Raw genomic sequence first — 26,465 nt, 5'->3', positions numbered from 1 at the left:
CTCCTCGTAATCAGTGTAAAGCTTTGTAAAGGCATTTACACTAAAGGATCTCCAGTTGATTGATCTGGTGAAATGTCAACTGGGCTTTGCTGCCATTGCCATTTCCTTTCTTCCACTTGTTGTCTTCGACTTCAACTGGAAGGTCTTCAGATTTATGTCTTCAAATCTTAACTGGAGGAAGTCATCAGTTGCTTAAATTGTACAATGCAACTGGACTTCTAATATTTCAGACAATTCTTCATGCTCTCCAGATGCAGCTGGAGAGCTCCAGTTTATAGCCAAAACTGGACCAACAGTTACACTTGACATTCATAATCCCCTCATTTAGCCTAATACTTCTTCCTTATTAATCCTCTATGTTTTTAATAGAGGAGGTTGGGGGTACATTTGCACCCCTAATCCCCCTCCTTTACCCTAATATTCTATCTTTATTAATCCTCTATTTTTTTTTAATATTTATTTAATAAAAAATGGCTGACCTTTAATAAAAAAATCTTATAAAAAAATCGTTATTATTATTATTATCTATATATATATATATATATACCACTTAAAAAAACCCTCACATATTCTCAACTCTATGAAAAAATCTACGGCGAAAAAAAGCTACGATTACCAAAAAAGTTTTTGAATTCTTATGTTATTGTTATTTTTATCTCTTTTAATTTAGTTCATTGTCCATTATAGGTTCATTTTGGATTTTTCTTTAACAACAAAAAATAAGACCACATTAGTTCATATTGAAAATTTTAAGCCAACACATGTTAACCATCATCTATGACTCCGTGCTGTGCATGTATGGACTGTTTCGGAATGGAACAACCCGAAGAAAATCAAAACGTTCGAGATGGTATTTGTTTATTAATTGGTATGTATTTTTCAAATTATATACTCTACACTTTTTGTTTTTCTTTTTATTTAACTAAAGTTGAAAAATGAGTAAAGTGGAATCAATATTTATTTGGAGTTAATTTTTATATGTTTCTTCTTTAACTTTCGTATTGATTAAGTTGTGATATTTGTCGTACACTTTTTGTTTCTCTTTTTATTTAACTAAAGTTGGAAAAAAATGGGTAAACTGGAATCAATATTTATATTAAGTTAATTTTCATATGTTTTTTCTTTAGCTTTCGTATTGATTAAGTTGTGATATTGGTCATACACTTTTTGTTTCTCTTTTTATTTAACTAAAGTTAAAAAAAAGGATAAACTGAAATCAATATTTATATGAAATTAATTTTCATATGTTTCTTCTTTAGTTTTCGTATTCATTAAGTTGTGACACTGGTCATACACTTTTTGTTTCACAATTGTTATAAAATTTATATATCTTGAAACTATCTATCTAATGAACGGGTCTGAACACTAATTAACTAATATATTAAATTGATCCAACAATTGGTACGTGATTAGGGGTGTAATCGAGCCGACACACTACCAAGCTCGAGCCCGATTCGATTGTAAAACTCGAAGCTCGAAACTCGACCGAGCCTTTATATTCAAGCTCGAGCTCGAGCTCGCTTTACGAATCGATACTTTCAAGCTCAACTCGGCTCGATTAAATATTTAAAAATAAGTATTAAATCAAATTCCTCTTATAAGCTAGACAAATTGAAGTTCGACTCGATTAAGCTCAGCTTGGTAGAATATAAATTATGTAAAAATATATAATATTTAAGGGTAATATTGTAAATAAGTATAAGTTCAATTAAGCTCGCGAGCTTTTCGAGCAGGCTATATTGAGGCTCGAGCTCGACTCAAAAGTCTACTCGAGTAGCTCGAGCTCGAACTCGGCTCGACTAAAACCGAGTCGATTTCGAATATTTTATGAGTCAAATTCGGGTAGCTCGCAAACTGTATCGTCTCGTTAACACCCCTATACGTGATAACATTCCCATATACAAAAACAGGTAAATCATTAAAATAATCAATTTAATCTATATGAAACTTTTTTAGTAATAAGATAAAAAGAACGATATTTTAGATAATTATTAGTATTAATATGTATTTTAATAATAAAAACATGTGTCCTTCAAGTATTATGGCACATGTTTAAAAAAAGATTCAATCATGTTTTAGTTTACTGGTAGATACTGAAATTTATAAGCTAACTTTTAAAATAATTATTTTCAATCTTAGCTATAAAAAGTTTTGGCTTTTTGTGATAATAATATGTGGTATAATATTATCAACATTCGATAACATAATCGTTACTAGATTCAATTTGATTAACCAATTTCATTTCACTGGAATTTCGAAGTTCTACTCTTTTATGACTTTTTATTATAAAATATATATATAATTATTATTACTTTTAATTTATTACTAATTGTTCTATAAAAACGTTATAACTTGGTAATTTGAATTTCTAATAGGTGAACCCATGTGATATATGCTTACATCATTCTCAACTATCATTACCAAAAACTATTAAATACATAAGTAAAATAGACTTTACCTAAAATTAGGTACTGTCACATTAAAAAAAGTTATATATTAAATTTTTGAATTTGATAAACACACATATCCCGCCCTGAATTTTACATAACCTCCTCTGGAATTTTTTATAATCCCCCTTACTTTACCTAAGATAGGTACTGCATGTTTTACCTAACCTGTACCTATACATATATAGCAAAAAACAACATAACTTATGATAACTTTATTGTTTCACAATTGTAATTGGTCAAAATATTATTAACATATCGTTTCTTTAGTTTTTCTAATGTTGAAATGGTACAATCTAAGTTATTTATTCACCTACTTAGACTACTCATATCAAAGGTGCACATAGAAATGGTGACATGGTCATATGCACAATGTTTATGGAAAGAGTATTGCTGTAAATGAAAAATATCAAGGTGAAACATATATATCTTTAGGTGTTTGTGGAGAATAATCCTGACAAAAATTGTGGGTGTAAGAGATGGAAGATTAAGTGGATGTTTGTAAAAACGATAAATAAATATTGTTGTTGGTAAAAAATGTACTTGAGAGACGAATTACTAGAAAGCTAATACGGCTTTCTAATTACTCGTATGTTGTTTGTGACAAGGATAACCTGGAATAGATACATGTTGTTTAATAATTACTCACAATACAAAACATTATAATATCAACTTTAGTTTAAAGTTATGTTTTAGTGGTAACTGTACTTTCTAATATTATAATAAACTATTATTATAATTAAGCACTTGATTACTATATATTAAAACTACACTAATAATTAGCTAAGCATCTTTAGCATGCATGAGTACACATATACGAGTATAATTTAGATATACCTTATCCTATCTTCTAATAATGAGAAAGGAGTACGTTTGGTGGAATATTAAAGGTCATTCACCTACTATATATCTAAGAAACATTTCATCATCAAACCACCCTGTAAAGCATCAATATCACACCCTAGCTAGCCTTCTTTTTATATATATACAAAACTTACAAACCAACCTTCTTTATTAGCTAGTATATACAAACAAATAATCATGAGGAAAAGAGGTAGACAAATGTGGTGGGTTGTGCCCGTTTGGAGAAGCAAGCGAAGTTTACAAACCGAAGCACGAATGGATATTGATCAAATTCTTCAAGCGAAACTCGAAACCATCCTTGAAGAAGAATCTGAGGTCATGGTGGAAGATACTAATTGTAAGTCTCAATTAACAAAGCATAGGTGTTCCATGATGATGAAGGAGGAAAAGAAGTCTTATATGAAAGTTGCAATGGGAAAAGGATTTCGGCCTCATATCGGTTTGAAGTTGAAGGATTCTTATCTGATGTTCATGTCTGGTTTTGTGTCCAAAAGATTTATTGGTGTACTTCCTCATTGTTACTTTTAACACTTTAACTTAGTTATTTTTGCTTATCATATATATTTTCGTTTAAACGAGTTAGTTATTTTGATACTTGATCTCGACTAGACAAAAAAAAAAAAAAAAAAAACTCTTAAATAACTTAAAGACTACCTTAGAAGGTTTTAAGCTTAAAGCAAATATCTAGCTACGTTTCATGAACATCTATCAAGTACTGAACATAACCATCACTGTCCAGTGGATCTAAGTTGAGAAGCTTATTAGCGACACGCTCTTCCATTTCAACGTCATTGACGTCTGCAAGCCCCCAAAAGAGACTCCCAGACAATCCGAGCTTCTTCAAACGGAACTTCTTTTGCAAGTTTTTCAGCCTCTTTTAACAGTCCAAATCGGCCAAGAAAGTTTACCATACATCCATAGTGCTCGATTGTGGGCTTGATCTTGTGAGTGTGAACCATAAGTTCAAATATTTTGTAACCTTCATCTAGTGTACAACCATCTGCCATTAATTCATCGAACAAATGTGATAAAACCTTAACCAACATGACCTCATTGGGTTTAAGACAATATTTCGCATATCCATTATTAAACAATTTTAACAATCCTAATGCAATCATCAAAGCCACGGAATTGTAAATCAGTTATCGTTGAACACCATATACTAGCATCCTTCAAATCGACATAAAATAATCCCAATGCCGAATACAAAAATGTACATTTTGAGTACATGACCGCAAGCGCAGCAGCTAAAAACCCTCCCACTTCAATCCTGTTCTTATGAATATAACCATGAACACATTCCCCTTGGGTCAAACCACTCACACTAGCACAACAAGACAACACGATAACATATGTATCATCATCAGGCACCATCTCAACCTTCCTCATATCTTCAAAAAGCTGAAAAACTTGATCAAAATCCCTATTATGAGCATACCCCTTTATAATCCAATTCCAAGAAACAAAATCTTTCACTAACATCCCATCAAAAACACGTCTCGCCTCAACAACCAATCTATCCCTAAAATACCTAGAAATCATTATATTCCCAGAATCCACATTCCTCTCAGGCATGTCATCATACAACCCACGCGCCAATTCCATCATATCCATATCAACATAAGCACTCAAAACCACGTTCCACGAAATAACATCTCTGTCAGACATTTCATCAAACACCTTACCGTCAATCTCAAAAGACCCGCCTTTCCCATACATATGAATCAAAGTATTACAAACAAACACATGATCATCAACCCCACATTTTATCACATGCCCATGAACCTGTTTTCCAAGACCAACATTTTTAGTAACTGAACAAGCTTTCAATACAGGGGTGTAAGTATATTTATTTGGGTCAACTTTACTGTCAAACATCATTTTGATAAAAAGATTGAACGAGGTTTCGGGTGTCGGGCTGTTGGCATATGCACGGATTAAGGTGTTGTAAGCATATAAATTTGGGTTTTGTAAGTGTGTGGAAATGGAGTGTGCGTATGAGAGGGAATGTGGTGGTGATACGGTGGCGGCGGAGGATAGTAGACGGCTGGCGCAAAATGGGTGGGTAATCAGACCAGTTTTGATAAAGTGAGCGTGGGATTGCCGGAGCTCCGATATGGTGGTGGAGGAGAAAGAAGGTTTGTTGACATTTTCGGAAGTTGTAGTGATTCTTTGAATTCTAACTAAAGTAGTTTAGACGTCATAATTGTATTTATAAATGATTACTTAGTAACCGTAATTTTAACAGATCTCCATCCGTTTGGTCTTTTTAACCGGATTAAGCCGTACCATAACGGGCCGTACCTCGTCCAGCCTCACAACCTGTCACAGGTTTGGTAAGAAAAGTCGGTCCTTTTGTTCGGTAAAATAGAGTTTGGTAAAGCAATGCTTGTCCCGGACAATGAAGATGGAAATTACACAAATTAACTAGATAACTGCTCTCGCTTTTATGAGGGGTGAACATATACTCGCGATGAAATAGAATATGATTTGCCCAAATATTTTATTGGTTTATGTGACGAGATGAACAACGTACTTTTCTTTATTTACATGGTTGTCCATTGAACTAGATTATTGATGTGTATCATACATATACTTTTTAATTTTTTACATGGTTGATCAACTGTTGACCTAATGACTTGCTATAACAGGTTAATCTTTATTTACATGGTTGCCCATTGAACTGGATGACTAATGTATTTTTCCTCATTTACATGGTTGCTTATTGAACTGAATTATTAATATACATCATCCATATACTTATCTAATTTTTACATGGTTGACCAAATGTCGTCTTGATGACTTACAATCACAAGTTAATCTCTATTTTTATTTTTATTTTTCAGAAATTTAACAACCCAACAATCAACTCAATCCGTTATGATCCGTACTCTAGAATTTCACTTTTCCTTTTGACCAATAATAACTCACCTGAAAATATTTTAAAGTCCAGTGTCACCCAAATTTATGCACTGACGACCCAGTATGACCCAGTTTTTGGAAGTTTGGGTCAATTTGAAACGAAAGAACATGGTTGCCGGAATTTTTACCGGAATGTTCGCCTGGAAAATTGATTAAGATGATGAAGATAATTTATGAGAAAATAAAAAGTAAATATAGAGTTTAACCTGTTATTGTAAGTCATCAGGTCCATATTTGGTCAACTAAGTAAAAAATAGAAAACTATGTTGGTGATATATACTAATAATCTAGTTCAATAGACAACCATGTAAATGAGGCAAAATACATTAGTCATTCAGTTTAATGGGCAACCATATAAATGAGGAAAAGTACATTGTTCATCCAGTGACTTAACCCTATTTTATTAATTGTAAAGCGAAATAGAAATAGAAAGCAATATATGTGTCATACTGATTTACTACATATAATTCTTAATTTGTCACTAAAATGTTCACTAATAATGTTGAGAATATAATCTATGGATGGTGGCGGTAGCATCAAATGCTATAGATAATTAATGTAAATATGTTTTATTTAAAGAAGATAGTGGAAATATTTTATAATATAATAAACTGATGATGTAATTTTATATTAAGAGATGTTGATAATTTAATTCATTAACAGTAGTTTGGTCAATTCACGTGTCCTATTTTTTATAACTTTTAACATAGAGCTATATTTTTTATATAGTAATATAGATAGGTTGATTATTCAAAAAGTAACAAATAGTACAAAGTATCTCACACGGGCAAATCTGCAAAGAGAATTCATGAATTTCATAATTTGGTTTGATTTGAAAATTGAGCTTTACCATATGGGCTAAATTACAGGGAGAGTGTGAGAAACTAGAATGAGGACAAACTACAAAGAAGGAAAAAATATTAAAATATTGTTGAAATATTTAGCATAACAATATTAAAATAATAACTTATAAAAGTAGGCACTATTATAGGTTAGGTATTGAAAATATAAGTAAAATCGCAAAATCTTGTTATAAATAAACGTCATATAAAAAATTGGTGCAAAGTCCATGGTTTTTGAATAAAATTATATAAACACTTTAATGAAAAAAAAAATGCATGGAGGAGTATTCATGAATTTCAGAATTTGGTTTGATTTGAAAATTGAGCTTTATCATATGGGCCAAATTACAGGGAGAGTGTGAGAAGCTAGAATGAGGATAAACTACAAAGAAGGAAAAAATATCAAAATATTGTTGAAATGTGAGAGGCACAAAACCCGATTCACTGTTTTTAATTATATATATATAGAATATGAAAAAGGCAATCAGAATTGAGTTTGACAAATGAAACGACTAGGCTCGATTTATAAAAGAAACAAGATTTTTTTTTTTACAGAGTATACCCACTGCACCGCAGTGGGAAGGTGCAATCCCCACTGCGCTGCAGTGGGAGCAAAGCACCCTGCAGAACAGAAGATTCCCACTGCGCCGCAGTGGGAAGACTCACCCTCATTGCGCCGTAGTGAGGGCCAGATCAGCAACACCACCATAAAAATTCAGCACTTTGATCAACATACAACTTTCAAATTTAACACTACACTTCATGGACAACATTTCAGATTTCAAACAAGATATTGACACATTTACAAACATGTTTATAACATCAATTTGATCCCACACTTATATACACCATCAAATGGGTCTTTTACCCCAATTGCCACATTTCAAGTCAACCAACAAGTTTTGCAAAACCAAAAGCATGACCATCAAAAATCCAACATGTACCAAGAGCCAAGATAAAGAGGGACATCTAAGTCTCTAACCAAAAGGATACCATTCTTCCGCGAATGGTCAAACTACCTTCCAAAATCACTAGCAATCCAAATCGACGACACTTCAATCAACAAAGCCTAGTTCCTTCTTCCGGAACTACCTATAAAATGGTATAAACTAAACGGGTAAGCGAATGCTTAGTGAATATGCTTGCATACAATTATATAAACGAAGGAGGGCACTACACAAAGGACTGTCGCATATAGACTATGACACCGCCGTGTCATATCTATAATACTCACCTTTGTGCCAACGCATTACATAGATCCATATAAGCAAATGATTACAATCACAATAAAATATTACAATAACAATGCTCCACATGAGCTATGGCCACCAATTAGGCCTGTAATCAAAGAAAGCTACTACTTAGGCTTAACGCCAAATCAATTACCACACATGGAAATTGCTCAACATCGTATGGTAATTGACCCGATGAATGTACAAAGATATGCAAGTATATTCACCTTCTTCGCGACACAACAAACAAATCAAGATAACCACAATAGCAACAATTTCAACCTATCAAGATATCATAATACTCATATAAGGCAATATTCACATTCCTAGCTATTTCAACATAGCCAAACTAACCATTCAGTAGCATTCCTAACCTCTAATCACCCCAATAAGTCATTGAGTTGCTTACTTACAAAAATTATCATATTAATTCAAGAAATCATCATCATCATCAACATTACTTCACTTGACTAGCAAAATCACCATTGTCATATTTGGAATTTCACTTCCATTATTCTCATTATAATAAATTTCAATAAGCAACTCAATAACTAACTCATAATATACAAGAATTTGGGGAAAATCATATAAAAACCCATTACTAGCAAAATCCCCAAATTCCACCTTTCAAGAAACCTAATTCTTAGATGGGAGAAGAAATTAGGTTAAGAATCAATATCTCAAAGGATTCAAGAACTTAATTTAAGACTTTAGGTCATAAATTTCTTTTCCCCTCTTTTTCCTCTTGGATTTTCGGCCACCACCACCACTCCAACTCAAACCCTAACTTTTAATTTCTTGATTTCAAGAGAATGATTATTATTATGCTTGATAGATGAATCTTTAATTTGAGATTAGAAGTCTCAATTGCATGGATTTAAGTTGGATTGGATAATCAAGAAGGATGAAGAAGGTAATGGAAGTGTGGCTAAGGGAGGGAAGAACTTGGCTGGCAATACAAGGAAATGCTACGCTCCTTTTTAATTTTTGTACCCGTTATCCGCTAAAGTTCTAACTAAATTATCCCCGTATCCAAATATAAAATACTAGGAACTTATTTTAGTGCCAAAACTACAAAAAGGGTTAACTTTTTACCTTAAAATAATTTTTGGATGTTACAACAAACGCACGAGCTCATAGGGGAAATGAGAGAAGGAACTATTAAAGTGACGATCTAAATCTTAGCTAAATTTTGTTGTGCCATAAGGGGTCATAAGTTGGACATGGTATAACTTAGCTGGCCAGCTAGCCTCACAACCCATTGCGTGTTTGGCAAGACATCACTTTTGTTTAGTAACACGAATTTTGACAAAGAAAAAAGCTCTTATCCCCGCGAACAAAGATCAAAGTACATAAGTAATGTAACACCTCACCGTTGATGAAAACATGAGGTGTCATGAAAAGTACAGCACGACATGGAATTACATAGATACCGCTAAATGAAATAGAATATAATAAATATATTTCCAAAAACATGAGTTCAAGTCATAACAGTGCTAAAATAGCTTATTACAAACAAGTCCATAAAGAAATAGTCCAAGGCATGTAGCCTTTAAGTCTAACAATACATAACGGAGCTCTAATCTCCGAAGTCCAAGCCTAGCATAACAGTCTTTATCCCTGATTAGCCTGGGTACCTGAAAAGTATACTAAAACGTGTCAACACAAAGGTTGGTGAGTACTTAGGTTTTATGTCAAAAGTCTAGTCGAAGAAATAAGTCTTTTGTCGATTCTTTTAAGTCTAACAGGTAATAATTCAATATATAACGAGCAGAGTTACGCCATAATAAGTCCAAAAATCTCAAGTCTCAATGTCTCAAAGTCCGGCCTTACGGTACCTTCCTTAGTCCAAAGTCTCAAGTCTCCAATACACATAAAAGCACGTCAATAAGCACAATAACAAAAACATAATCACACACGCACAACAAGACAAAAGTACGTCAAATGGCACAAGTAACTCTATACGCACAGGCTCAATATTGAACATAAAGCAGAAATCGACAAAACTGTTTGAAAAATAAGTATACTTTCCACCCCAAAACTTGTAATAAAAAGGGGGCTACGAAACTCACCCGAAAGGTGTTATGAAAGTATAACGAACGAGCACGACAAGCACAATCAAAGTACATGACAATCAACACCTATCAATAGTACATGGCAAGTCACAATAAAAGTCTTTTGTCTTAAGTCTTAGCCTATTAGAAATGCCTTTAAGTCCATATGTCTTTATTTAACTTTTAAAACGACGTTTGTTAAAATTTACGAGACTCGAATAAACCGAACAAGAGTCTGGATTTGACACCAATGACCTTTCTTAAGTTTCAAATCATTACATAGCCCAAAATAAGTTTTACTCGAATTTAATCAAAATTAGACGAAACCAGAGATTTTAACCGAAAAGCTTACGAAACCGAAACGAGTTGAGGTTGAGCTCAACCTTATGGTTGAACTCGACCAACTACAGCCCAAAAATGTTATTTTGAAACCATTTAATCACACGTTAATCAATTGGACCAAAACTAGACTTTTTGAGAAAACTGGTCAAGTTTAAGAACCGATTAAGCGCGTATGGACACGAAGGGCCAAAGAAATCGATTATATGAGTAGGTAAGTGGTTGAACTCGACCATGACAGGTCTAGTTAGACCTGGACAGAGGTCAAAATGAGTTATTACCAGAACTTAAGGGTCCGAGAGTTAAAACAAGTCATTTCGGGTCAAACTAGTAACTTTACGAGACGTTTAAGCGACAGAATCCATGAGAGGTCGACCTAGACCAGCAGAGGTTGAGCTAGACCTGATTGAGGTCGAGATAGACCTGCCTAAGTCAAGCTAGACCAGGTAGAGGTCGAGCTAGACCTGTCCGTGGTCGGATTTGGACGCATTTTGAGCAAAAACGAACGATTTCGATGCGATTTTGTTAAAACGACGAAGATTATGGCTAGCCAATTCATACCCATGGGTCTTGGATGCACAAAAGTTACACAATTCAGTACAAAAAGTATGATGTTCAACCGATTTCATACGTCATGTAATTGACAATTGCACAAATCTTGATCTAGGATACGAAATCGACTAGTTTTTGAGTCTTTTAGCCAAGTAAAGGATATCTTCAATATGTAGTTGCACAAAACCAATTACATGAATGCATAATATGTCAAATCAAAGCCTTAATCAAGGTTCAATTCGTTTCTTACACACAAATGTAACCGAAAGATGCACAATCCACAATCAAACAACATGATTCACTTAGCTTTTGATAAATACCGAAAAAGTAAATGTATATATACACATAGAACGAATTAAATAGATGAAGAACAACCTTACCCACGTTTTTGATGATGATTATGATAATACACACTTGTTTCTTGATCGATGATTGAAGCCTTGATTGATTTACACGCGTTTAGAACCGAAAATCAATAGAAAATTTTGCTAAAATTCTTGAAAGAAAACCTTGAGTATGTGTGTAGCTATGTGAACGAACAAAACAAGGAAAAGAGGGCAAAAGGCTGGTCTTCTATTTATAGGGAGAGCCAAGGGAGGGGAGGTCCGTCAGACTAATGGAACGCCTGACAGTTTTAGTCCTTTTTGCTTACCGGACGAACACCGAATGTCATAGAAATGATTTGACCATATTTTATGATATATTTTTGAATTACGAACACAAAAACTAGTCACATGACCATATTTGACTCACGAAAGTATTTTAAGTCTTTATTTAGGCATTTCTATTAAACAGCTAGTTTTCCTCAAACATTCGCACCAACTCTTAAAAGTCTAAAACATTAGTATACAATAAAATGACATGTCTTAATCATACTTTAATCCATAAAAACTCACGTCTTTAGACTTATGTTTGACGGTTACTAACCTTATTCGAACGGAAAAATACAGTCAGACGAACGCTCAGGTGACGGTTGTTACAAGTAATTAGAAAAGTAGTTAACTTGTGACATTTAAAAAGATATTTAGCAATTAACTAGATAAGTAATTAGATAACCATTGGCTTAAACCCTAGTGACCAGGGTGCCTTCTAAATCCACTATGTGGGTCCCGGGGGTAAGTTTACCTAAGGTCTCAAGTTCGAGTCTTGGAGTTCTCAGCTCAAAGAAATTTTCCATGAGGGGGTTGGAGGTCCAGAAAATCTCTACGACCAAAGAAATTTTTTCCTTATTTCCATGAGGGGGTAAGTTTACCTACTGACAAAGAAATTTTTTCTAAGTACTTAATTGAATTAAAGCAAGCTACGGCCAACCGAAGCCTACGCTGTGTAGTACTTACAAAGTTGTGATAAAAACCATAGAATTTTTTCTAAGTACTTAATTAAATTAAAGCAAGCTACGGCTAACCGGAGCCTACGTTGTGTAGTACTTACAAAGTTGTGAGTACAAACCTCATAACTTTTTCTAAGTACTTAATTAAATTAAAACAAGCTACGGATAGCCAGAGCCTACGCTATGTAATGCTTACAAAATTATGAATATAAACCTCGGAAACTCTCTAAATACTTGATTAGACTTAAGCACGCTACGGCTAACCGGAGCCTACGCTACATAACACGTATAAAAATTATAGATATAAATCCTAGAATTTTTTCCTTATTCCCAAATATACACAAGAAACTTAATACGCTACGGCTACCTTTTAGCCTGCGCAAACAGACGTATAGGCTCGCAACCTTGTGTCGCAAGACCCCAATAGTCTTGCAAAGAGAGAAATATCATTCACATAAAACTAAAAGGACTTATCAAGTATGGAAATCGAAACCTGGCAAAGAAAAGACTCCATAGGCAAATGAATGCTACGGAAGTTACACCAGACCTACCATACAACCCTTTGTTAGCACAATATATTGCTCAAAGATATATAAGTTGCATACACACGACAATAAAAGCACCATAAACAAACAAGTATGCATAGAATAAAAATGGATTAAGCTACGACCATCACCAGTTAGTCGTAGTCCACAGATAGTTATGAAGAAAGGAAGAGAATGTTGTGTAAGGCCAACAAAGGCCGATTACAGACAAAATATTGTATCAAATTGTTCAAACAAAGAAAGCCAACATGCAATCAAGGATTTTAGACCATGGAGCTGGAGGGTGCAGCGGAAGAGGTAGTAACTTGAGCAAGAGCGGAGGCACCGAGGGCAGGAATAGTGAGGATCTCTGCAGTGGAGAGGTCGGCGTCGGAAGCAACCACGTTAAGATATTCAAACCTTTTTTCGCCAAACCTTCGAGTTGCTTCCTTCAAAGTTGCGACACTCTCTCGCTAGTATCCTTCAAACTGTGTAATATCTAGTTCCGGCACCTGCGCTTTAACTTTCCTAAGTGCCTTATTGAAACCAATTGTCAAAGCACAACCCTGCATATTACCCATCTCCTTTGCGAACTCTCCGCTTGAATGGAGCTTGTCAAATATCGAGGGAATGCCTCTTATAAGCTCCGCCCTATCTGCACCAATCCTCTTGATTTCCTCGTCCTTATCCTGCAGCCTATCACACAGCTCCCTCTCAATAATTTTACAATCATTAACCTCCGAATTCAGCTGCTCAACTTTCATATCTTCCTCGTATAAATTGTCACTCAATTTTTTCTTCTCTTCCATTAACTCCTCAATCTTTTTACGATGAGCAACCACTTCAAGCTCCGCCATCTGCGCTTGATTTTTCAAAGCCACGTTGTCAGCCTCCGTGTCAGCCATCTGCTGGGATTGCAACTCTGAATCTGGATTATTAAGGTCCCAGATCTTCCGACGATACTCTTTATTTTTTTCCTTCAAGTCCTCCACCTTAGCTTCCATCAAATCCCAACGCCTCCAGTAGTCATTCTAAAAAAAAAAAAACACAAACAAACAAGAATGTAATGAGTACTATGCTATTAAAATTCTATTGCAAAAAACCGTAAAGGATAAGAAGACTTACTTGTTCCGACATATGGCGGATAGCTGTTTCGTTGGTAGAACTTCTAAACTCCTCAACTTACATCAGGGCAACATCTTGAAGACGGGCCAGAAGCATCGCACGGGCAATGCAATCCTCTTTCTCTTCATCCTTCTCCAAGCAACTATCACGGGGAATTCTTGGAAATGTAACCTTAAATGGAGCTTTTGAATTCGGAACCCACGGAATACCCAAAGATGGAGGACGATTATCCCCAGATGGCTTTGCCTCATTACCACCAGTGCCGGAGGCCTCATCATCAGAATCGTCAACCTCATGACCTTCTTCACGAGCTTCTTTCCTCATCTTTCTCACAGCCATAGGGCTCTTCCCAGCCCCACGCTGCGGACGCTCCGCACCATGTGCCCCTCCTCAGCTTGCTGGTCATCATCAACTTCTTCAGGCACAACATCAACTTGTGGTCTAGCTTTCTTGCAAGACTTAGAAACAGATTTTTTCTCCGACTTCCTTTTCCGTCTAATCTCCCTCCCGGAAGCTCCGCTGGTGGCAATTTCCTCTTTATCATTCTTTTTCTTATTAACAAGACGGTTGGCATAATCTGCCTCAATCTTTTTCCGGCGCGCGACAGCTTCTGGAGTATCTTTTAAAACGATAACATCATCCTCGTAAGACACACGAGCAACCTCTTTTGGGGTCTGGACCTCCGGAAGCTCCGGAACAGCATCAATGTCTTCCAATTTGGAACCCATATAAGACAAAAATTCCATAACTGCAAAGAAAACCAATGTAGGGTTAACACATTATACATAAGGACATGCAATCGAAAAATAAAAAGAATTTAGACTACGACACGAGCAACAAAAGTATGCATATGTTAACAAATGAATACATATATATATATATGTGTGTGTGTGTGTGTGTGTGGAAATTCTTCAGAAAGGGGCGGAGCCTCCGTACCCTCCCGTTTCTTGTTAACGAGCCTCGGGGCTGCCGGGTGGTACTTCCAAACAGAACTTAATTTGGCCAGGTACAAAATGGCCTCTGGTAGCGTCCGACTGAGTGTAGACCTACATAACTTTACCACCAATTCGGGGTCAAATTCAATATTAGTTAGAGGGTCTGCGAGGGTCCCGCGAGCATTGCCTTTCATGCTCAGCAACGCAGGATATGCATTGGGTACTACGGAGGCATCGACATAAAAAAACCTTTTCTTCCAGCCCTTTATGGATGCAGTCACACCAAAAATGCACTCCAGAAGTTTCGATCTCGGCCTTTTCTGAATAGTAAACTAATCCCCGTCAGCACCCAGGCAATAAAATTTGCGAAAGGTATCCACCGTAGGCTCCGCCTCATGAGCACGACATATAGCCTCAAACATTGTTATACGAAGGGCCCCGAAAGGCGTAAGTTGAGAGATGTGGCACTTAAAATGTGTAAGCACCTCACAAAAGAATGTAGTAAATGGCAGCCGGACATTCGCCACTTCAAACATAGCCATATACAGAACAATTTTACCGTCCGGAGAGTGTAATGATACCCTAAAGGGAACCTATGACTTTTTAAAAATTGAACCAATTCGTCCCTCGTGACAGAACAGAAACTTATGCATAGATCCTTTCTATTACCCATAATAAAAATATAAAGTGAAAGCAAAAACACACCTGCGAATGATCCGAACAAAAGAGAGAAGACTTAAAAGGTTTTGAAGGCTACGAAAGCTACGAATTCGGTAGAAACGAGAGAAAAAGCGTTTGGTATATGAGAAAAGTGAGAAATGAAAAAAAATAAAATTGAGAAGTATTTATAGGAAAGAGAGATGTTACAGTAGCCCGTGATGGGACGTTTCGAGGCAACGTAACGTCAGAAGGCACCACGTGTTTTCCACCGGGTATCGAGGATGGAAACTTTAATTACGACAACTCCGAGCACGACAAGTGGAACCCATTAATAAACCCATAATGGGATAAAAACAAAACATCATGATATATTTCTAGAAAATTCAAATCTGTTAATCTATTTTTTAGTTTTTTCCTTCTTTTTTTAGGAGGGGAAGAGTATAAGAGAATACTCTCTGAACTCTCCGGGTTTATTACATTCAAAATTTTCATATCAAGTGTAAGCAAATTTAAAATTTTTTCAAAATATTTTAGCTTAACCCCATCATTATAAAAGAATATAATGCTAGGCTGGGGGCTTTGATGATGTACCATTGCTAACCCTCCGGTATCCACGAATTAGGTGCACTAATGATGGTTATAGACCCCTTCGAACTCACCACTGAGATAAGACATAGGAGCCCAATATCAATATGTAGGATCCGATGGCTACGCTCACGTTGCAGACAAATAGTACAATTTAGAACGTGCACTAGCACGATCAGACCGTACTTGTACTTTCCAATCAGACTTCGCTGCAACAGCTGACAGACGATAACGGCCACTCCTTAATGTCACCGTTAGGCCCAACTTCTGGATCCTTCATGGGAGACCTATAAATACTTCCTCATGAGATCCATCCTAATCTAATGCATTCTTACACACACAAACACTTTCATAAAAACACTTGGTGGCGTGAGGCTAATCCTTCACACCATTAAGAAACCGCCAAAAAGTATAAAATCATCTATTTTCACCGACATAATCATCCATTATCATTTTCTCATATAAAGTTAAATCCCTTTTAATTTGAAAGTAACTTTACCCTTAAACAATATTAATTCCACCCTAAAATTATAACAGAATCATAAAAATGTTTAATTAGTCAACCGAAACCTCAACCAAAATCATAATCCAACTAAGGAAAATAAAACCAAATATGTATCACTACATATTGACAATTGACAAAGGAGCAATATGTATCACTACTATACATTCGATCCCAAAAATAAAAGAAATAAAATAAGATAAAAAAATAAAAAAATAAAACGAACATAACTCTCATCATCAAAATCATCATCATCATCTCACCTCTTTCTCTCTTTACTCAACTCCCAAATCCCCCAACAATTTCCACACCTTTCTTTTTATAATTATAATTATAATTAATTATTTCCATCTTTGGATCAAATGTTTATTGATTGTACGGCTTAGAATCCATCTATCCTGATACACCCTTCTTCTCTAATTCTTGAAATACACTCATTAATCGGTCAGAACACATTTTGCTTCTTCATTTATATTTTCTTATATCATTTATTTATATAATGAATTGTTTTCCAAGAATAGAAAGATTATATTTTTTATGGGAATTTTTTTGTGGGTGTTTAGGGATTGTGTAGGAAAATGATTTTTAGTTAATGGGGTTTGAGCTTTTTTGCTATAAGTTAAGTGTGCAATGAAAAATGTTAGGACTTTTATATCAATTATTTTAGTTTTTAACTTGATGATGCAAAAATTTAGTTTTTTGTTATTGGGGGGGTTGCTTTTTTGATGATGGATTATGTATATATATGTTTGTTACAAACTACATTATGAAATAAATGTGTGTGTATATATATATATATATTGGTTTCGTTGCTTTTCTAATTTTTAAATGTGCTGTTAGTTATGTGCAGTGTGTCTTTTTATAACGGGGGATTGTAAACTGATGGACGGTGAACGTTGATAGTCTAATTGAGCGTAATCTCGGTGGGTAGAGAAGCTGATATGATTCCTCGGTTTCCAGTTACTGAAACTCCTCCTCCTCCCGGCATTAGTGGAGATAGTATGGAAATCGATAGTGATCCCTTTCATCACTCGGTAAGATGATTCTTTTATGTGATTGTTATTAGCTAACTACTTAATTTCACTTCCATGTATGCATTTATTTATATTGTTGTGGCGCGTATCATTTTAGTGCTCCGAGGAAGAGGAAGGGATTGAAAACTTAATTTTGCAACTAAGTAACTAACATGATATGTTTGCTTATATTTTGCTTGTTTTTTTTTTGTTCGAAATGTGGGTTTTTAAACTGCTTTCGAGGACTTAGAAACAGGAAACTCCATTTGCTCTAACATAAGTTGCCACAATGGAAATCACACAAAATTTTCAGAATTTATAATCATTGCATAAGATAGCTAGAAAACAATTTTTACTCTTGATATATGCTGTTTTTTAGAATCTATATTGTGAAAAGAAAATATAAAGGGTAGAATTGTAAAGTTAATATATTACTTTTGAAGATGGATACTTTTTTTTGGACAAACTATAATAGAAAGGTGCACATTTATTTTCGGATGCACGAAGTAAATATTGTTAATTCAATCTTACTAGTAATATAGTGTGCGTTTTCGTTCATGAGGTATTGTTTGTGCCAATAGGCTCGGGACTTCAAACTTGTGTTTTTTGTTTACACATGTAGCCGCTAATGCTTATTGTAGACATCAATGGTATACAATATGTCAATAATTCAATAAATGGTGATGTTTCTGTATTTTGGTGTCACTCTTGCACAGTTGCTTAAAACTTCTTCTGAATACTTACTTGTCTTCATATAACTTCAAAATATTAATACTTTATAGGAGGCGGTTCCAAAGGTAATGGAGGCTGATGTAGAGCTATCTCGTCATCGTATATCTGTATTCCTTTCTACACATACCGCTTATGACCTGCTTCCAGAATCTGGCAAGGTTTGATGTCTAAATTATTTTTGTGTTCAGGTTATTTGTACATATTCATACTGAATTGCTGGTATAGCTGTTTAGTTTTTACTCCTTGCGTTCTGTAGGTTGTCGCCTTGGATGTTTCTCTACCGGTTAAGCAAGCTTTCCATGTTCTCTATGAACAGGTATCATCTCATGAGTTTGTTTCTTTGATACTCACATAGGACTTAAATAACTTTTAAGTCGTGTCTTCAGAATTAAATGTTTCATGCATGCTTAAATTCAACCCATTACCGATTCTTATTTTCTGGATAATTTAATTTTAGTATTCCATTTTATCGAAGGCATATCTTTCTATCTTTCCAGAGAGATGTTTTCTTGTCATTTCATTCAACATTGGGAAGATTATCGGAAACATATCTTTGCGATAATTTTCTTCACTTTGACAATCTATTTTTCCATGATTTTGTCATTAGATTTAAATTTTATGGTGGTTTGTTGATTTTCTGTGGTGTTTGTCCAGACATCATATTTCGTATATTAGCTCACATGTGTTTTCTGTCTGAATAGAATTATTATGATTATGTTATCATCATCTAATCCTATGATTTAATATAGTCTTAAGTTTTTCTCTGCACTCATAGCAACTTATTCAATTACAGGCTACCAGCTCTAGCTATAAGCTACCTAGCTATCAGCTACCAGCTCTAGCCACAAGCTAGTTTTGCGAAACATACCCTTATTGTCTCATGTTTTTCTCCTAAAATGCTCTCAAAACTATAACTTGTTGACATGTGTAATCGACGATTTCTGTTTCTCTATCTCATGCATTGATATTGACAAGTGTCACAATCTAGTAGGTAGGATGATTATTACAATGAATGAATTTGTAGGATATTGTATCATTAATCTTTCATAATAGACGACCAAGGTCTTAGCAACATGATATGCTTAGTATTTAGGGAAAGTTTGTAAATAGCAATCTACTTACACTTCTGTCCTAAGGTCCGTAGTCTGTACTTTGTAACATACTCATTATAATGCCATTAGAAGATTGTACTTTCAAGTTATGTGGAATTATGACCAACAACCTTTTTACATGATGTTCTTGACAACTGATGAAAATGTATCGATGTGGCAACATTTGGCTTTTTAGTAGTCTTGATGCGGCCCACTTGGAGTAAAAGTATTTTTTTTGCGAATTAATTTGTAAAATCATTCATTATATAAATATTTTTTCACATTCTTGAAAACAATTAAACTTTTATAAAAACAATCATTAGTTTATATAGACAAGTTTCGAAAGTTGTATTTGTTTTTATAAGTCAATTTATTATTTTAGTATATAACTCTCTATTAAGATGGAGTGAGCAGTGGTTGGTTATGGGATGTGAGATTTCAGGAACTGATGCTGAGATTGTAGATTTTTGAGATGTCGGACTGACCGGTGAGGTTGCTAGAGTTGGGCGAGGAGAGATGGTGAAGTGTAGAATGGAGATGATAGTGGTTGACATGGGGTGGAGTATTTAATAAAGGATTTAGTCCAAAATCCTATTTAGGTAATATTCCATGGAAGCAATCAGTTATTAAGGTAATATTCAAAAAATTTAGGTTAGCAGTTCCGCAGGCTACCAAATTACTTATGTTGGAACAGATGTTGAAGTTTGTTGATGATATTGGTATTTTATTGAGTACATTACTTACATTTAGACAAAAGGTAAGTAGGGCTCTACTTAATAGACTTACTCTAAACTTGATTCGGGAAGAAAACATATCTTTGAATTTCGGCTTTGATATTAAGCATGGGATATAAATTTTTTTTTGGTTTTTTTTTTTTTTTTTTTAAACTTATCACCATGTGAAGGGTAACAAAATTAACTTTATTTATCAGGTTTCTGGTATTTTTTTAGACTCTTTGGTTTTTAGGTCCATGTTATGTTAACTAGTGTTTGTGTTGTCCATTATGTGAGATACATATGAACATCTGAACAAATACAACTTTCGAGATTTCAGGAACTGATGTTGAGATTGTAGATTTTTGAGATGTCGGACTGACCGGTGAGGTTGCTAGAGTTGGGCGAGGAGAGATGGTGAAGTGTAGAATGGAGATGATGGTGGTTGACATGGGGTGGAGTATTTAATACAGGATTTAGTCCAAAATCCTATTTAGGTAATATTCCATGGAAGCAATCACTTATTAAGGTAATATTCAAAAAATTTAGGTTAGCAGTTCTGCAGGCTACCAAATTACTTATGTTGGAACAGATGTTGAAGTTTGTTGACGATATTGGTATTTTATTGAGTACATTACTTACATTTAGACAAAAGGTAAGTAGGGCTCTACTTAATAGACTTACTCTAAACTTGATTCGGGAAGAAAACATATCTTTGAATTTCGGCTTTGATATTAAGCATGGGATATAAAAGTTTTTTTTTCGTTTTTTTTTTTTTTTTTTAAACTTATCACCATGTGAAGGGTAACAAAATTAACTTTATTTATCAGGTTTCTGGTATTTTTTTAGACTCTTTGGTTTTTAGGTCCATGTTATGTTAACTAGTGTTTGTGTTGTCCAATATGTGAGATACATATGAACATCTGAACATTTAATCTGATTATCTTGTGTATCAATGAAGCATAACATTAGTCACTGGCACATAGATGACATCAGTATATGGTGAGTATTAGGCTTTTGTATTATGTATAACATATAAACGATTGAAATCACACACATGGAAAACTCTTTACAGAAACATATATCACAACCATGTCCAGAGGTTTTCTATTTCAGTAAAGTTAAAATAGTTGATTAGTAGAAATTGCCAGTTGATACTATATCCGTCCACTCCTCAAAGTTTTAAACTTGTATATTTGCAAAGTCATTCTCATGAAACATGATCGATATAAATTCTTAAGCCCTGTAAATTGAACTTTTACAATTTTGTCCATCCCGTTAGCTTGGTAGATGGCCTTGTTTGTACTTACAGTGAGAAAATTGTCAGGACATCTTCTGTAAACAAGAATATGATATGCACTAATTATATCATCAAAAATTACGATAGAGCTCAATGTTTAAAGTCCACGATGCTCATTCAAGAATCTGCCCATGGATTTTTGTTCTAAAGTACATACCTAATCTTCTTAAAATCTTCTTCAAACTAAATGTAAACTTGATTCTCCAGTTATACGTTTCTAGATATTGTTAGGGTTCTTTAAAGTAAAGTCACATGCTTACTGAATACTGCCTCACTGTAGTGTGATGTGAATGGCTAACTGAACATGGTTCTATTCACAGGGAATTTCAGTCGCCCCTCTTTGGGACCATGCAGTTGGTCGATTTGTCGGAATACTTAGTCCGTTAGACTTCATCTTGATTCTTAGAGAGGTATAGCTTATTCTGAGTAACTTGTTATGTAACTGCTCATAGTCCCCTTGCTGTTTATTATTGTAATGGTCTTCAATGAAAGTATTAGATATTTGCAATAGTTGAAAAATGATAATTTTCCAGTAAACTAATGAATCCTGATAGGATACATCACTAATTAGTGGAACCCCCAAAACTTTACAAGATATTTCAGATCAAATTATATTAGCAAATGATCTAATTTACTTAAATGGGATTCTCTTACAATAACAACTAAAGTGTATTAACAAACTTCAGCTGGGGAATCATGGATCGGATTTGACAGAGGAGGAGCTTGAGACGCATACGATATCAGCTTGGAAAGAGGGTAAGTTACAGCTTACAAGGAAATTTGATGGTAATGGATCATTGCATCCAAGACGTCTCATTGATGTAAGTGCCTCTTTTGATCATTATTATAGTAACTCATCTTCTCTAAACCTCTAATGATTGATTTTACTGATCTTTCTTCTAGCATATGTTGTACCTAATGTGGTATGGGACTTGTAGAAATTTGGATGATGGTAATACCTGAAGAAATGTGATACAAGTTAAATTGGATTCGTGCTTTGTGTCTTGGAAACTTCATTTTTATACATTTATTGTCTATTTGTATGCTATATATTTGGCCAATATGATAATTATATTTACAACTTCTTGAATCTGAATCTGTGAAACCGTGTACCAGTGATTTTAAATTTCTATAATTGTATGCAGGCTGGGCCCCATGATTCGCTAAAAGATGTTGCTTTGAAACTGTTGCAAAACAAGGTTGCTACTATTCCAATCATCTCACACGATGGTTCAATCCCCCAGCTGCTACATTTGGCATCCTTAACCGGAGTTCTAAAATGTAGGTTTTTCATCTAGTGGTTGAAATTATATGCATATAATGTCTATTACTAACAGAAACCAATTTCAGGCATCTGCAGACATTTTAAACATGCACACGACTCTTTGCCAATTCTTCAACAACCAATTTGCTCAATTCCTCTGGGCACGTGGGTCCCAAAAATTGGGGAATCAAATGGACGGCCATTAGCAATGTTGAGAGCCAATGCCTCTCTTAGCGATGCCTTGTCTTTATTAGTTCAAGGTGATCCCTGTTGAATGCATCAAACAAAAGTATTTAACTGCGACAGTTGATTAACAATTTCATATTTTGAATAATTAAACTTAGGAGGTTGTATTTATAATATATGCTTTGTTAACTTTCAACCCATCTGATCTGTCTGACTATTTGGCTTTTTTTTCTTTTTAGATTTTTTTCAAAACTTAATTTATTTATTGCATTTGACCCGTTTGAAATATAATACAAGTAAATGGGTTTTTGTTGCAAGCTCTAGTTTTAATGGACTTATTGGCTGTTCACAAAAAACAGTAACTCAAAATTCTCGCTTCAATCAAGTATGTAGCTGATATATCATTACATAACTTGGTGTTTGTTACAAGGTTATGATGTCATCTGTCTGAAATTTGATTTCTAATGGAACTATTAATATCGCTCTGATTAATAGTCTCTTCTCTAAGGCTGTTTACATCTTAAGATTGTGTATAACTCAGCTCTTCTTTGAAGTTATGACCGGATTTACTTGTTGTGCATCATACAAGTATAAAAGCTTACTTCAATAAAAATAAACATTTCATGTTTTATCTTAAATATTTTCATATATTGTAGTTCATTCACAAAAAGAATTATATCTAATAAACTCTTCAGTGGGTGTTGTATTTTTTTTAATAATATATACTTATGTTCCGCTACAGCCGAAGTGAGTGCAGTGCCTATAGTGGATGACAATGACTCGTTGCTGGACATATACTGCCGAAGGTAAATTTTAGCCTACTGAATTGAGATTGTTCGTGTACTTGTATGTATTTGCTTCTTATATATTTTGTTATTTTTGGCATTTTACTTTTACAGCGATATCACTGCTTTGGCAAAAGATAGAGCATATGCACAAATTCACCTCAATGAACTGAGCATTCATCAGGTAGGCAATACATATTCAGTCATCTGATTTGTGATTTGTAGCTCTGTAAACATGATTTCTTACTGTGCGAGTCCCATGCAATTGCAATGTTTTACCATGATTGATTATCAGCGTAAGATCATTTGATAATCATAAAATAGTGAAACCATGGACCGAGGAAATGTAGGCATTGTAGTGGGACATTTCATGAGTTCTAGTTTTTATAGGAATGTAACAGCTAGTACTTGATATTACCTTAGGGGCCTTTAACCGAGAGGTATTGTGTGTGACCCATCAACCTAGTGGTCGTGGGCTCAAGTCTTGCTTGAGAGTTGAGATGGTGTAAATATAGGTGGGTAGGAGCTTAGTTCTTGTTTTCCAAGAAGAGAAATTTATTTGCTTGATTGCATTTACAAGGCCAGTGCATCTTTTGTGACCTGCCATTTCTATTATGTAATTCTATCCTCAAGTTGTAATTTATGTCCAAAATGTTCCTGATAGACGTGTATACATTTATATACATTCAGGCGTTACAACTTACTCAAGAAGCAAGTGCAACTTATGGCTTTTTTAACGGACAAAGATGTCACATGTGTTTGAGAACTGATCCGCTGCATAAAGTAATGGACAGGCTCGCTATTCCCGGTAACTAAGTTCAACATCTAATTTTGAATCATCAACTAGCATTTAGGAATGGGGTGATATGAATTGTGATTCATCTCAAACGGTCAAGTAAAATAAATATTTAAAATGGGGAATGGGTAACATGTGACATGTAAAATATGTTCAACAGAAAGTTGCCCAAAATAATGTTTTAATACATACACTACTAAATCATTTCTTTAATTACTTTCAGGAGTTAGGAGACTTGTTATAGTGGAGGCAGGAAGCAAACGTGTAGAGGGAATCGTTTCATTAACTGATTTATTCAAGTTTTTGCTTGGATAACCCAATAACCATTTTAGTCCTCTTCATATCCTCAAAACAAGTGATGGTTCTGTCTTATGTCGAGTCTTTGGTTGGTACACGGTCTGAGCTTTTGGCTTCCGGGTTTCTTTCCTTTTTTTCTTCCTTTATTTTATGCTTTTAGTTAAAAAGAAAATTATGTAAATTGAAAGAGGAGTTAATTTATTTTTTTTGTTTTTGCCCTGGCATCAATGTAAGGCATCACTGTCAAGTAGACTTTACTGGTTCCAACTGTGCCATTGGGTAAGCTACATTGTATCATTTCTCTCCACGCACCATGATCTACAGGACCGCTTGGTTAGGACTAGGATAGGTTGGGCTGATGCCCTTTCATGGGTGTGACTGATTATAGCAGCATTGGTTATAGACATGAGGACTGTTCAAAAAAGAATGTTTACAATGGCCATTTTAGTAGTCCGGAGGCTTGATTTTATGTTGGTGTTTATTTTGTTATCCTTTTAACAATGTAACTATTGTGTCTCCAGTAGCCAGCCATTCTCAGGGGTATAATTATTATCTATGAAAATTTAAGATGTTAGCCTATAGGCTCTTAATAAAAGTTATGTGACCATTTCTTTTATATTGTTAAGCTTTACTCTCTCAACTGCCAGTACAGGATTATGATCGAATATGTTTCCAAGTGAAGTAGTGTGAACAAAGCATAAATCAAGCTTCATAATTCGCCTTCCCTTCGACTTTTTAGTGGTATGGCATAAGAAAACATATGTATGAAGTTTGATAAAACTGTTGATCATGATTAACTATGTATTGGTTTAGTGGCGAGTTTGAATGTTTGATGATAAAGTTTAAGTTGCACATGTTTATCTCTCCTTTATGTTTCGTTGCTCCTTGACCGAAAGTATAAATAAATGAGATTGGTGGTTACTAGATTCAAGTAACTAGGTTATTTTGCGATTTTTCTTTTGTTGTGCTATTGATCAAGTATTAAATTGGTTCAGCTTCTAGTCTTTATAGCCTTGTTGGCTTAATCGAGTCGGTTAGATCAGTTCAGATTGTGCTATCATTAATCTTGAGATCTTGACTATTTAAACAAGATATTGCTTCTATCTGAGCCAATGTTTTTTTATCAATACTGGGAAGAGATTATTGTTTGGATTTTTTTTTTTGAACATTATTATTGTTTGGAGTTAATAATCCAAAAGTGCTATCAGATCATCCTTATTCACAATCTAACCCAACTTCATTAAATAATTGATTTTTCTCTCTTAAATCTATCCAACCTAACTAAATCTAATTTTTCACTCCCATTAACAATCCAACCAAACTATTTTTTTTAAAAAAAATTACAATGTTTAATTAATTAAGTTAAAATTAAAAT

General features: G+C 34.5%; 1 protein-coding gene and 1 pseudogene across 2 annotated transcripts; one reads left to right on the top strand and one right to left on the bottom strand.

Moving 5' to 3' along the window:
- Positions 1–3,925: 3,925 nt before the first annotated feature.
- LOC122596838 lies at positions 3,926–5,504 on the bottom strand (annotated as a pseudogene).
- An 11,605-nt stretch (positions 5,505–17,109) lies between these two features.
- LOC122596794 (sucrose nonfermenting 4-like protein) lies at positions 17,110–25,706 on the top strand. 2 transcript variants are annotated; one of them, XM_043769437.1, is made up of 12 exons: positions 17,110–17,357; positions 17,764–17,947; positions 18,709–18,816; positions 18,915–18,974; positions 22,083–22,172; positions 22,449–22,583; positions 22,908–23,043; positions 23,113–23,286; positions 23,955–24,018; positions 24,112–24,181; positions 24,688–24,805; positions 25,017–25,706. In XM_043769437.1, the coding sequence occupies exons 2-12, from the start codon at positions 17,855–17,857 to the stop codon at positions 25,106–25,108; spliced, it is 1,140 nt and encodes a 379-aa protein (XP_043625372.1). In that variant the 5' UTR covers positions 17,110–17,357; positions 17,764–17,854; the 3' UTR covers positions 25,109–25,706. The 2 variants fall into 2 exon arrangements, with proteins under 2 accessions (XP_043625372.1, XP_043625373.1); XM_043769438.1 differs by having other exon boundaries at positions 17,754–17,947.
- The last annotated feature ends 759 nt before the right edge of the window (positions 25,707–26,465 follow it).

Source organism: Erigeron canadensis, chromosome 4, assembly GCF_010389155.1.
Source record: "Erigeron canadensis isolate Cc75 chromosome 4, C_canadensis_v1, whole genome shotgun sequence".
NCBI lineage: Eukaryota > Viridiplantae > Streptophyta > Magnoliopsida > Asterales > Asteraceae > Erigeron > Erigeron canadensis.
The sequence above is the reverse complement of the archived record's forward strand: the minus strand, read 5'-3'. Positions and strand labels throughout refer to the sequence as shown.

What these genes read in the sequence shown, in the direction of transcription:
- LOC122596794 (XM_043769437.1), top strand. Translation starts at nt 17,855, where the DNA reads ATGATTCCTCGGTTTCCAGTTACTGAAACTCCTCCTCCTCCCGGCATT. An exon ending in CTGGACATATACTGCCGAAG is followed by an intron (nt 24,019 to 24,111) that starts GTAAATTTTAGC and finishes TTACTTTTACAG; the next exon opens with CGATATCACTGCTTTGGCAA. An exon ending in ATGAACTGAGCATTCATCAG is followed by an intron (nt 24,182 to 24,687) that starts GTAGGCAATACA and finishes ATATACATTCAG; the next exon opens with GCGTTACAACTTACTCAAGA.